At 41.1% G+C, this 13,918-nt stretch overlaps 1 protein-coding gene across 2 annotated transcripts in view; it reads right to left on the reverse strand.

Moving 5' to 3' along the window:
* The window catches only part of msh3 (mutS homolog 3), a 69,810-nt gene that overhangs the window by 4,215 nt on the left and 51,677 nt on the right, over positions 1-13,918 (reverse strand). The window contains exons 20-22 of one of the 2 annotated variants that reach the window (XM_002942361.5): positions 9,902-10,059; positions 3,084-3,270; positions 1,032-1,158 (exon numbers count right to left, since the gene is read on the reverse strand). In XM_002942361.5, coding sequence (XP_002942407.2) covers positions 1,032-1,158; positions 3,084-3,270; positions 9,902-10,059 — 472 coding nt within the window. Of the gene's footprint in view, positions 1-1,031; positions 1,159-3,083; positions 3,271-7,276; positions 7,416-9,901; positions 10,060-13,918 lie in introns of those variants that run through there. The other variant, XM_018090787.2, reaches the window with a different exon arrangement.

Raw genomic sequence — 13,918 nt, forward strand, 5'->3', positions numbered from 1 at the left:
CACATTGCCCAGCCTTCTTTGACTGAATATAAATATATTCAGACCATGACAAATATTTAGAGATTTGAACCCCTTAAAATTTGACTCACCCTCTCTACTACTCACCCTTTACTAGTCAGCTGTTTGAAATACACATCGGATTGACTGCTATGGGTTTCTAATGTGCGTTTATAACATTAGCTGGCTCCTGAACACACCAGAGGGTCCAGGAAGGTGGAACCTTAGCACCAGTCCTATCCTCCTGCGCATATGGAGTACTTCAGAGAAAACCCTGTGACAGTTCCCAAACTCTGCTAAAACCTGCCAACTTGGTATTTATTTGTTGGTACAAAAGAAAAACCTGATGTGCATGAAGTGTGGTATTCGAATGAAGAAAGCACACAGTTTGGTAACTCTCGTGTGGTTTTAGTATCCAAATGCTCGAGTCCTAAGGCTCAAGTGTTCCTAAATTGGCCCCTAAGTGCTGTATACCATAAAAATATGCATTAATCAAGGCACATTTTCCTTAAAGGGCACCTGTCACCCTAAGAAATAATTCCAAATCCTTTCCTATCATGTAAGATAAGCAAAATAGCTTTACTTACACTATTTCAATTAGTCACAGTAAGCAGGCAGGCCCCATTTTTTTCACACTTGTATTAAGTTTTCCATCCTGCCAGAATCTGGTGCATAGGCCAGAATGGGGGACCTAATGCCCATACCCATGCTAAACAATGTTCAGTGCTCTGTGTGTAGGCAACCTAGGGCTAAATACCTGCCGAGTGATCTGGATGGGGCTTGCATTCACATGCCTTCCAAAGGAGGAGGCAGAGATGGGCATTTAGAATTAAAGGTTCTTCCTTAGAGAATATTGGCAAACATGTATAGCTGTGTTGTTATGGCAGCAGGCTTGATAAGATTAGAAAGCTATAAAAGGAACTGTATACTCAAGAAAAAAAATACATTTACTAATTTTACTTCCCAAGGTAACATTATTTGCTTTTCAGTAGATTTTGTAGACTTTGCAATTTGAAAAGTTATAATACACAAACCGCTGTCCGTGTCCTCTTCTTCATCCACAAAGAATGCCATGTGATAGTTTCCCACTTGCTCAGCATAGGCCTTTTCCAACTCACACAATGACGGATAGTGAGTGACAAACAGTGTCAATGATGTGACCTGAATATACCAGAACATAATAAATATAGACCACTTTAATTGTCACTAAAGATAATCTATTGGATATCAAAAGCATAGGAGGGAAGATGTACACAAGGCATAGCACCAGTACCTTTCTACGCTACTTCATGGCTCTAATAAAGAGAATATTTACCACATTTGTCTGAAAATCATCTGTAACTGTGCTGTGATGACGCCAATCAGTGGCATTTTATTTAAAAAAACAAAAGTTGTAACCTAAACCAAGTGTTTCCTCCATACTCTGCTCTCCAGTAAGTATGGCAGTAACCCACAGCAACCAATCAGTGATTTGTTTACTTGCAGGTAGAACAATAAAGGCAAACATCTGATAAAGGAGAGCGGTGACCAGTGCCCAAAAAATATAAATGTAATACATTTCAATTCACCCCAGTCTGTGGGTGAGTAATGTGAGAAACAATAGGGGAAGATTGCATGTGTGGGTTCCCGTAAAGTACAAAATGGTAAAGTAGTAAAAATAGAGTTAAAAACTCATTTATTAGGACAAGGGTTAATGTTTCGTGCCCCATTCATACTGTAAAAAAAGTGTATTTTTAATGACTGAACTGGGAAAATTATGTGTAAAAGTATTGGAACAAAATTATTTTCTACTATAAAATCATGGTTCCCCTATCAGTTTTCTTTCCTTTTTGAGGAGAGGTGCCATGACTCCATCCCAGGCTCAGACTAATAGTGAGAGTAACGTATATAAGAAATACCTGGGCACACTAGCATAATGAATAGTGCTAGGCCCTGGGCAGGCAAGGCACCAGTAGAAATAAAGCCAGTGTGTTGGCTAGGTAGTAGAAAGGGGTATATGATCCTTCCTTGATCATGTATTTGTCTGATAAAGGGCTGTAAATCTTTAATCCTTACTGCAAACAGGGATTCAATTGTCAAACAATTTCTTTCCATATTCGGAAAATGAATTGATAAACACCAAATGCTTAATATTTATTTTCTAATTAAAAAAAATGATGAATCAATTTCCAGCGAACATGTTATTTTATGTCACAATTCCCCATAAGGCCACTAGTAATTACTGAAACTACACTGGAGAGATATCTCCGTCAACCTGCCTTGGTAAAAACTATGTAACTATGTAGAGGAAGAGATGTGGAAAGATGCCTTAAGCAGGTACCCCAAATAACCATCTCCAGTAGAGATAGATAGGTACAGATTAAGTTCCTGAATCGAGTGTATCTTACCCCACAAAGAGTTGCAAGAATATATCCTGGGGCCTCTGATCTGTGCCCTAAATGTCTTAATGATGTGGGGACCTTTTACCATGTCTTTTGGGAATGCCCAGTAATAAATGGATTTTGGCAAGAGGTGCTTAGCTACGCTGAGTCAGCATTGGCACTTTCCAATATTTTGTCACCCAGTCTATGTTACTAGGCATACTGGAAACCCTACAATTGAGACCTCCAGCTAAATGATGCTACTTACAACTTCTATACTATGCCAAAAAGGCACTATTATTACACTGGAAATCTACAGGACCACCATCGCTGAACTTCCGGAAAAAGCTTATTGATGACTCTTTACCAAAACAGAAACTGGTGTATCAAGCCCACGGATGCCCAGACAAATTCAAGGCCATATGGGGGGCATGGCTCCTGGCCAACACACCACCTTAACTGACTCTGAATAGCAAAAGGATACTGTGTTGCTAAAAAAGGGCAGTACAAATGTAGTCCTCTCACTCACTTTACACCCCCCCCCCCCAGCTCACTTTCCTCTTTCTTTCTTTTTTCTCTTTTCTCTCGACTCCTCGACTTAAAGGGACTGTTCTAATGTTGTTCAAATTTAAAAATGCAAAATAAAATCTTTAAAAATAAATAAATAAATAAATCTCTTCTATTTAGCTCCTTTATAAGAGCAAGACTCAGAGAACGAATACTTACGCTTTTTATAATATATTCAAGTGTAGAATACGCAATCGCTATACCATCATGCGTGCTTGTCCCGCGCCCCAGTTCATCCAATATAACAAGGGACCGAGGGGTTGCATTTTTTAATATTTCTGCTGTGTCCAATAGTTCATCCATAAATGTGCTTCGTCCTTTGTATATATTATCAGCAGCTCCCATCCTGAAAGCAACACAAGAGTCCTTATATCAATGAATCTGACATTATTGCTTGCAACAAAGACACTGCTGGTGTTTGAGTGTAAGGAAAATAAAAGCCAGGGCCCTATCCATAGACTGCTTCCCCCCTACTGAGCCACACCACTGCCCTATTCGCTGTAGTTATTCATAAAAAGGAGAGTTGTGCAGGTCCAGTCAGGTTGGGTCAGCTTCAAATGTGAATGCTTCTGGCCCAAGGATCCCTCGGAAGAGCGCATCAAGCACTGCAAGATGGCACCACCTACCTCACTGTGCTCACTGTACTTTTAATGAATATGTATGGAAAATGGGGTGATCCTCAGTATGGTTCATAAGGGGGCCTACGGTTTTAAAAAGGCCACTGAAATAGCGGTGGTTTGCAGTAGTGCTGGATACTCCCTAGACATTAGGCCATCATCAAATCAATAAGCTAGAGCAGGTCTGGGGCCAGATGTGGCCCTCCAATGGATTCTTATGGGCTCCACAGACTTCATTATATGACAGCCATTTTATCATAATCAGGCCCACAAACACACTGTATGAGAATGGCACGCTAGATGTAATAAGTCATACAGCACTAATCTGTAGGAATAGGAGCTGCATACGCCCAGTGCCTCCCAGAAACACTGATGGTACACTTGTGGTTTCAATAGATAGGGTAGAAACATGTGTGCCTCCTATACTTCTACAAATACAAATTAAGAGCCCCATAAAAGCCATTATTGTTATTATGGAAAAATATCATTGTACAAACATCCACAAATTTACAGATACTGAAAACCCCTCAAATGACTGCTCAGATCTCAGTTGGTTTATCGCTGCTATAAGTTTTGTGCCTTACAGGTTCATCTGAAATATGTATGCAATATACAGCAGGACATTAACAGACCTCGGAGGCTATTTACTAAGGCACCGTTCAGCCAAAACCCCCAGACTGCTCTGAAATCACAGCTGCAGCCCCCGTTGCCATGTTCCATGAGCTCCTCTGAAGAATCGTTGCCTGACAAATGGAGCAAATCACTCCTTTTTACTGCATGTTGGCTGTTTATCCTACAAGGTTAGACTTCAACTTTGCTAAACTAGAATTCTGTTCCACAGATAAATATTCATGTAAATTGGGAAAGCTGCATGTACTAAATGGCTTTCATTAACTGAAAATGAACCCTCAGTGTCATGTTTATTTTCTCAGCCATTGTGAACAAATTCTTTTAAGCAAAAGGCAGAGTTGCTGTATAGCAGCCCTAATTACACTAAGGGGGAACGGGTTGGAAGGAACACAGTCAGTTCACACAGAGTCCCTACATCTCACTGGCACATATATCTAGTTATCTGCAAGTACATAGATTACAATATGCCCACAACAATATCCCTCCGTGTTTTTTAAATAAATCAGTCATATTTATATTAAAAGTAAATACATCCTATTGCTAAACAACTCCATCTTCCCCTTACAAGTTATAGGTACAAGCTTAGCAACAGTAACATTCTTTTATTAGGATACACATAATTTATACATTGATTTCATGTGAAATCCCATTGCAGTGCTCAGATCTTCAAAACACCCACAGTAGCACAAGGGCCAGTAGTGAAGTTAGGTGGTCAGGCCTGCTGTGCCGGGCCAGTAAATAAGGGTGCCCAAGTCTTTACCACCGATCAATTGCCTCCCTACCCCTGTGCTCGCTACTTAACCAACCATGGAATCCCTATTAACCACTTGGCAATGTACAACTTGCAACAAATCCTTCCCACACAAGGTTTTGGAATTTGTCACATAGATGCACTTTTACACAATGCATACCATGGATACAATACAGTACAACGGGACGTCTGGCTGAGAATGTGTAGGCTTCAGGCGTATAGGATTGTTATACAGAACCAACTGTTACTAACTCCTTATCATGTAGAACAATAAAGATGCACATCCTGAGGTCGGCATGGGGAGAATGACAGGATTATATTTGGATACACTGTACTAATTGCTGAGAACTCATTTGATCATAATTCAAGAATCAGAACAAAATGATGCAATGATTAGGTCAAACTCGAACATTTCAAAATGCAGCCAATGTTATATTCTTTTCCTAGTAATTGCTCTCTGCAGAATACATTAAGGAGATTGCTGTGAAGGCAAAAGACTCAAAGGCATCTGTATTTAGCCCCTACTTAGCCTCTGCTATGTTCCGCCTATGTTAACTCAACTGGCAGACATAAATGTATAAAATATATTCATGTATACACACACCCCACAGGGGGTCTAGGGGGGGCACATCACTAAAGCAGAGAGCGCAACTGCACTCCCTGCACTAGAAGAGCCACATTTCTGGTTTATTTTTTTTTTTATTGGAAATATTTGCTTAAATGGGCTCTATGGGAGCTGGCCTTCCTGTAATTCAGAGCTTTCTGGATAAAGGGATTGCAGATAAGAGATTATTATTTTTATATATATATATACACACACACACACACCCATACTAGAGTCACATACATATCTGAATGTGTTCACGTGAATATTTAAGAGAAATGTACCGGTAAGTCATTTCTATCTCACTTGTCAAACACCTGACAGCTTTCAATGAAATACTTGTATTTTCTCCCTATAAGATATTATTAGCTATAGCAGCTATTTCTTGCGCTTATCAGGCTTTGCTCTTGCATATAAATTACTCACTGATTTACCTTTCGTATCGACAAGATTTAAGAAACTCATCAAGCCAATATATCAGTTATGTATTGCTTCCTACTAACCAATGATTTAAGCTGAAAGCTCCGCACACACAAAACTGGACAGAATTCTGTTATATTTTCTTTTCACTATCTTGTCCTTTGCAAGGTGCGTGGATCATTGGTTCCCAGACCTGTAAAGCAGGGATTTATTTTCATTTCCACTGTTAGATCTGTGTGGAGAATTGTAGTTTTGCTCTTGAGCAGAACCAATGTAGCTCTTAAAGTTGCAGCAACATAAACAGCACAGAATAAACCTACTGTACTTTATATTATACAATGTCTAGAATGAATTCAGACTTTTCTGAATAAATTGATTTATATTGGAATGAAGCACATTATATATACAGGCAAAGGATCCTATCCTATGAGATTTTTAGAAGCGTAATTTATCAAATGGTGAGTTCATTCATTGATAAATATGCTTCTAAAAATCCCATAGGAATAAATAGAATGAAGAGTTTTTCTGTGTGAACTCCAATCTCACATGCAGCTTAGTTACCGTCAACTCCAAGCTCTTGTTTTATTTTTTACAGAGAAAAGGGAAATTATTTTTAAAAATGAGAATTTTTGGCTTAAAATCAACTCTAGGGGAGATATCCTTCTTGTAATTTGGTGCTTTCTGGATAATGGGTTTCCAGTTAAGGGATTTCATACGTGCATTATAAAAAAACAAAAAGTAATCTCTAAAGCTGGCCATACATTGAATGATCTGCTTCTTTAGAGAGGTCACCAAATGAGCGGGTATTTTTCTGATGTACCTAGCCTGAAGTTGGCGATATCAGGTTGATCCGATCATTTGGCCCTGGAATGCAAGCAATAAGGTGAGGGGGGACCATTGCCTCAGATGGCAGCAAATTAACAGGTAACTCTAAGTATTTCCTTTAGCCAGAAATGTATCTTATAGCACAGTGCTAATCTGGAAAGGGCACATTATATTGTGTAATCTTTGGCACATACATGAGAGGAATCCGACCTGCAACTACCAACAGCTGAAAGCTGCCAGGGGACTTGCCCTTCTAATCTAATGTATTGTGCTTGTTTTATGTTGCAGCATTCCCTCTGGAGAACCATTAGGCTCATGATCTTTATTAGCGTAGCCTCGACTGTCCTTAGCTCATCCATTTGAAAGAAAAGTGATACCTGCACAGTAGAAAGGTTAAACCTGATCTAAAGTGTTTAATATGAGTGTTTATCCTTTAGTGGCAGAACACAAGCAGTTTATACCAGCACTAACAACACTGTTCTGCTAAAATAAACTTCTAACTCACAGAAGCTCACAATCTTTCCTGCCCGCGCCATTCCATCCGTTATGCCAAGAAGAAGCCAACACATTTTGTAAACAGTCTGGGATGAAATGATTGTTTTTTCTTTTTATTGATGTTGCTCCTGTCTGATGAGAGACCTGGGCTGGAGGTAGAGGAAATGACACAAATAATGCTTCTAATATTGAAGGCTTGTCTCCTTTACAGTCTGTAATGCATTCAAGAGCACCAATTTAAAAATGCAGGTTGCTGTTAGGGTATATGAAACAGCTATAGGGTATATTTTATAGATATATCTGTCAACAGGGGAGCAAGATATTATGGGCATGATTCCACAAATATAGCTAAATGTACTAAATGTTCAAAAACTCTTAGTTTAGTGGCTTTTTTGGAACTATACTGGGCCACCTTTAGGTGACTTCCGTCGGAGGTAAATGGGGAATGACTGGTTTATGCTCCCAACTACAAAGAGCCAAAGGACCAAGCACCCTGCGTGCTATTGCCCTTATGATACAGAGAACATTGCTGTTAGCTTGCCTTTGCTTAGCAATAATCTCTCGGGGAAGTCTTTGTGCATTGTTTTAGTTCTGGCACACACAGGTCATTTGTGCATCAAAACTCTGATGTGTGCAGCTTCAGGCTACAATCTCTTGCAAGTGCCACAAGCTAAAAACCTTTTGTGTTTCTCTTGTTCACACAATTCTAAGTGTTTTGTCTTGGCCCCTTTTCCTTGGGAAAATAGCACAGAATATGTTGACTACAAAACCCAGTGTGTCAGAGATTTGAACTCATTTCCAGTATTGATTGTGATAAGTAAACACCACAGAAGAAAAGGCTCAAACATATGCTTATAAAAGTAACATATATGAAGAAATGAATAAAAAGCAATTAACTATAATCAAACCTGATAGTTTAAGGGAAGCTGGAGAAGAGAGGAGTAGGTGGGCAAGCATGGTTCATACAGCTAGGTACAGGGCCCGGACTGGCAATCTGTGGGTTCAGGCAAATGCCAGAGGGGCTGCTGTAAGATGCCATAGTCAGTCACTATTTAGTGGGCCTGTGAGGGCTGTTTGGGCCTAGAGTTGCCACTTACTTGGCATTTAAAGCTTGGTGCTAATGTTATTAATAGGGAAGAAACATAAAAATATAGGAAAACAAACCTTGGGCCTCTGTGTATTTAAGATGCCAGGGCCTATTTTGAATCTCAGTCTGGACCTGCTAGGTACTGCCCATGATTTATACCCAAAACAGGAAAGATAATGGTAACATATTTCTACATCAAAACATCTTAAGAAAAACAAGCAAACTCCCCTTCAACTCAAATGCAAAGATGACACCCAGTAATATTTCATTAAGAATTAGCAGGTGGATAAATGAGACTATTAGCTTATTAAATAACAAACCACAGTTTGTGTCTATAAACATAATAATCAACATCAGATCACCTCTACAGTTACACAGGATTTGGGAGGGAATGGGTTCACTAAGATGTGTGTGTGAAACTGTCAGAAAATGAGTGATACAGACAATAAAGTCACTGAGCAGCAGCTACAGGGCTGTTAGGCACAAACACTAGGTGCACTCATGTGCACACAATTGTAGCTATTAAAACACCATTAATATAATATTTGCTTGCTGTATCCTTTGTGCCATTGTGTCTGTTGCTCTAGATTAGTACTGTAAGGCAAAGAGAGCAGCACACTGGGGGCAAGGGAGTGCTGTCCTTAGTGTCACTTTATAAAGGACTCAGAGAGACCAGACATCCATCATATTCCTAGGAAATAGTTATGCAGAGAATCTGTGTGGTCTGTGCTCCTCTTGCACCTACATTTACTGATTACCAGCCTAAATTATAAGTCACAGCAAAATGGCTTAAGGTACAGCAAAGGGGTCTACAAAGTGGGTTTCTATTCTAGCCACTTATACCTCCCACTAAATCACCATCTATCTAGCTAGCATTCCCTATTGGCATTTGCTTGTCAATGTTCCAATCAATCAGACAAAATGAAAAAATAAATAAAAAAAAACTAATTTCCAGCTATTTATATCCCAGTGCTTCCTAAATTATTCATTGGACTAAAGTATCACTCAAAGCACATATTAGTATATTTGTCTGCTAGGCCTGTACTAACTGATACAGCTTTGTTCTCCGGGAGATGGCAATCCGGGGTTCTATAGGAGATGGTAACCTGTGGCCTTTCAGGAGATGGTAACCTGTGCCCTTTCAGGAGATGGTAACCTGTGGGCATCTGGAAAATGGTAACCTGTGGCCTTTCAGGAGATGGTAACCTGTGGGCATCTGGGAAATGGTAACCTGTGGCCTTTCAGGAGATGGTAACCTGTGGGCATCTGGGAAATGGTAACCTGTGGCCTTTCAGGAGATGGTAACCTGTGGGCATCTGGGAAATGGTAACCCGTGGCCCTCTGGGAGATGGTAACCTTTGCCTGCTAAGTAGATAGTTACATGGGTAACCTGTGATTCTCCAGGAGATGGTAACATGTGGCTCTCCAGTAGATAACCTGTGGCTCATAAGGAGATGGTAACTTGGGTAACCTGTGGTTCTCCAGGCAGGCCATCTTACATAAGTAAGAGTAGGGTAATCTAATTTATCCGAGTTCTTATTCTTATACCTTGTAAATATTCCATCCACAATGCCAACAGTGACCGCCTCCGCTGGAACATATGAGCCAATCTGCGCCATAATAGTAATGAGGGCAACTTGTTTGATGTAGGAGCTTTTGCCCCCCATGTTCGGTCCTGTGATTATCATCACTCTTTCTTTGTCTGCCTAAAGAGAGAAAGTCAATTTAAAATACTTCAGTGAAAGAATTTCTTGTTATGAAATAATTAAAACATTTAAAGTCGATATGGAGAAAAGGAAAGCACTAAATACATTTAGGGGCCCATTCATTTCAGAAAAAATTGTATTTTTTCTAATTTATAGAACTTTTCGTAATGACCACGATAAGATCGTTAAAATTTCACAACTTTTTTGTGGTTTTCGTTAACTTCCACCGAAAAAGTGGTATTTTTCGCAAAGACTGCGACCATTTTGGAATTCATTCAAACTTTGGTATCATGACTATCTTTTGGCCAGGTTGTAGCTGCAGAGTGCCATTGAGCCCTATGGGAGACTTTCCTTGGGCCAGGTTGGAGCTGCAGAGTGCCATTGAGCCCTATGGGAGACTTTCCTTGGGCCAGGTTGGAGCTGCAGAGTGTCATTGAGCCCTATGGGAGACTTTCCTTGGGCCAGGTTGGAGCTGCAGAGTGCCATTGAGCCCTATGGGAGACTTTCCTTGGGACAGGTTGGAGCTGCAGAGTGCCATTGAGCCCTATGGGAGACTTTCCTTGGGCCGGGTTGGAGCTGCAGAGTGCCATTGAGCCCTATGGGAGACTCTCCTTGGGCCGGGTTGGAGCTGCAGAGTGCCATTGAGCCCTATGGGAGACTTTCCTTGGGCCGGGTTGGAGCTGCAGAGTGCCATTGAGCCCTATGGGAGACTCTCCTTGGGCCGGGTTGGAGCTGCAGAGTGCCATTGAGCCCTATGGGAGACTTTCCTTGGGCCGGGTTGGAGCTGCAGAGTGCCATTGAGCCCTATGGGAGACTTTCCTTGGGCCAGGTTGGAGCTGCAGAGTGCCATTGAGCCCTATGGGAGACTTTCCTTGGGCCAGGTTGGAGCTGCAGAGTGCCATTGAGCCCTATGGGAGACTTTCCTTGGGCCAGGTTGGAGCTGCAGAGTGCCATTGAGCCCTATGGGAGACTTTCCTTGGGCCAGGTTGGAGCTGCAGAGTGCCATTGAGCCCTATGGGAGACTTTCCTTGGGCCGGGTTGGAGCTGCAGAGTGCCATTGAGCCCTATGGGAGACTTTCCTTGGGCCAGGTTGGAGCTGCAGAGTGCCATTGAGCCCTATGGGAGACTTTCCTTGGGCCGGGTTGGAGCTGCAGAGTGCCATTGAGCCCTATGGGAGGCTTTCCTTGGGCCAGGTTGGAGCTGCAGAGTGCCATTGAGCCCTATGGGAGACTTTCCTTGGGCCGGGTTGGAGCTGCAGAGTGCCATTGAGCCCTATGGGAGACTTTCCTTGGGCCGGGTTGGAGCTGCAGAGTGCCATTGAGCCCTATGGGAGGCTTTCCTTGGGCCGGGTTGGAGCTGCAGAGTGCCATTGAGCCCTATGGGAGGCTTTCCTTGGGCCGGGTTGGAGCTGCAGAGTGTCATTGAGCCCTATGGGAGACTTTCCTTGGGCCGGGTTGTAGCTGCAGAGTGCCATTGAGCCCTATGGGAGACTTTCCTTGGGCTAGGTTGTAGCTGCAGAGTGCCATTAAGTCCTATGGGAGGCTTCCAAAATCATGCATTGAAGTTTTAAAACCAGAAAGGTTTTCGCACTGTTTACGATCGTTCAGTTCCGAAAATTTTGTGACTTTGGGATCGCAACCACAATATTTTCGTACGACCGAGAATGGCATTTTTGTGACATTTCCGCACATCAGAAATTATCGTGGTTACTCCAAATTTTTTTCCAATTGTGCTTTTAACAACCAGAAATTCATGCTTTTATGAATGGGCCTCTTAGGGGCACATTTACTAATCCACGAACGTCCGAAAGCGTCAGAATGCATTTTTTTTCGTAATGATCAGTATTTTTGCGACTTTTTCGTTGCTGCGATTGTTTTGTATTTTGCACGACTTTTTAGTCGCCGTTACAACTTTATTGTATATTTTCCGCAACTTTTTCGCCGCTGTCGCGAAAAAAATCGGATTGGTTTTTCCGCCGTTTACAATTACTCAATAAGAAAAAATCTCGACGGCGACGAAAAAGTTGCGCAAAATACGATAAAGTTGTGACAGCAACGAAAAAATCGTGCAAAATACAAAAAAAATGCGACGGCAAAGAAAATTTTTTCCCATTCGGGATTCGGATTCGTGGATTATTAAATATGCCCCTTAGTGTATGGCATTAGAAAGATGAAAATGTATGTGGCTGTTGAGTGGCTTAGAATGACAAGGTAACTTGCAGTTAAAAAAAGCGTAATAAGACCCCTGAGATACAGTCCCCACTCGGCAGGAGTTCCAGGCCTGGCGTGTAGTTAGTACAGGTCATTGCAGCTCTCCTGGATATGTGGCAAATACATGTATACATCCACTTCTGTACTGAATTGTATCATACTTCATACACGGAGATATATTTTATTTACCAACTAGAATGAATTACACAAGAGTTTGCAATCAAAAACGTATTTTTTACATTTTAACTGAGAGGCACAACGTGGGCAGCTGTGCACCCTAATGTAATAACAACTCAGCTGATCGATTGGATTGGCCTTTGCTTCACAATACACTTTGCCTCAGTTCTCCCTGCTTCTTTACTGACCTTCGAGATAAAACAACAGTATTTCATTGAATAACTATTGATTTGTTGTTGTTTTTTTGAAAACTAGATAAGTAGCTTTCTTCAATAAGTTCTTGCCATAGGCAAAAGAGCAACGTGAGAATAGCCTTCCTGCATTAGAACAAGCATAGAGGTTTTGAATGCAATATTACATTTAATGGTTACATAAATGTAAGATGCTATAAGAATAAAAATACAGGAATATTAACAAATACAAATACATCTTTAACCTAAGAGATAGTTCCCCTTGAAATGGACTTTTATTATAATGTAGAGAGTGTTATTCTGAGACAATTTGCATTTGATATTCATTTTTATATCATTTCTGTTTTTTGAATTATTTAGCTTTTTGTTTAGTAACTCTCCAGTTTGCAATTTCAGCAGCTATGTAGAAACGCTGGCGCAGTAAGTTCAGTTCACATTCAGTATATAAATGTGGCAGTTCTAGCCATGTTCACTTTTAGGGTTTAGTTCTCCTTTAATCTGGAGTTATCTGAGATGGGGTCTTGGAATATTACTAGACATACAATAGTCTATTCTATTAGAAAAGCAAATTTACTGATTTCCTCAAAGCCACAGTGTTGCTATGGTGCATATTTCTGGGAAAACCAAACCTGGTTCAGTGTTGTCACTTATTTCAACCAAACATTAATGTTATAGTAATTCTCATATTCAGCTGCTCCTACTGCCTATTTCTAGGGGACATTTACTCTACAATAACCATTGCTTTTCTCTTACTGCATCTGGGACCTGTGAGCACCTGTGCATTTCCAACTGAACCATTTCCTACCTATTTATAGGGTACATGGCTAGACTTTCTGACCAAATTTTTACTGAAATTTGTTCTGACTTTAAAGGAGAAAGAAAGGTAAAAACTAAGTAAGCTTTATCAGAAAGGTCTATGTAAATACAGCCATAAGCGCTCACAGAAACGCTGCACTGACTTCTCTGTCATAAGATTTGTTGTGTCTGTTTTCCTCTGCCAGAGACACGCAGCTCTCCCCTCTCTCCTGCTCCCCCCTCCCTCAAGAATGCTAAGAACTCCCTCCCCCCCTTAGGAATGTGGATCTGAGCCAATCAGCAGGAAGCTGACTCATAGTCTTACTAACTGAGCATGTTCATTTGGCCTGGGTGTCTGTGCAGGAGTGAGGCATTATGGGAACTTTCTTTACACAGCTCAGAGTTTTTTCCTTCCTGTTTGGCTTCTGATCATCTGAACAGGTGAAATATGGGGAGACTTAAGGGCACTATTGAGAGAACTGAAGG

This window comes from Xenopus tropicalis, chromosome 1, assembly GCF_000004195.4.
Source record: "Xenopus tropicalis strain Nigerian chromosome 1, UCB_Xtro_10.0, whole genome shotgun sequence".
In the NCBI taxonomy this organism is placed as follows: domain Eukaryota; kingdom Metazoa; phylum Chordata; class Amphibia; order Anura; family Pipidae; genus Xenopus; species Xenopus tropicalis.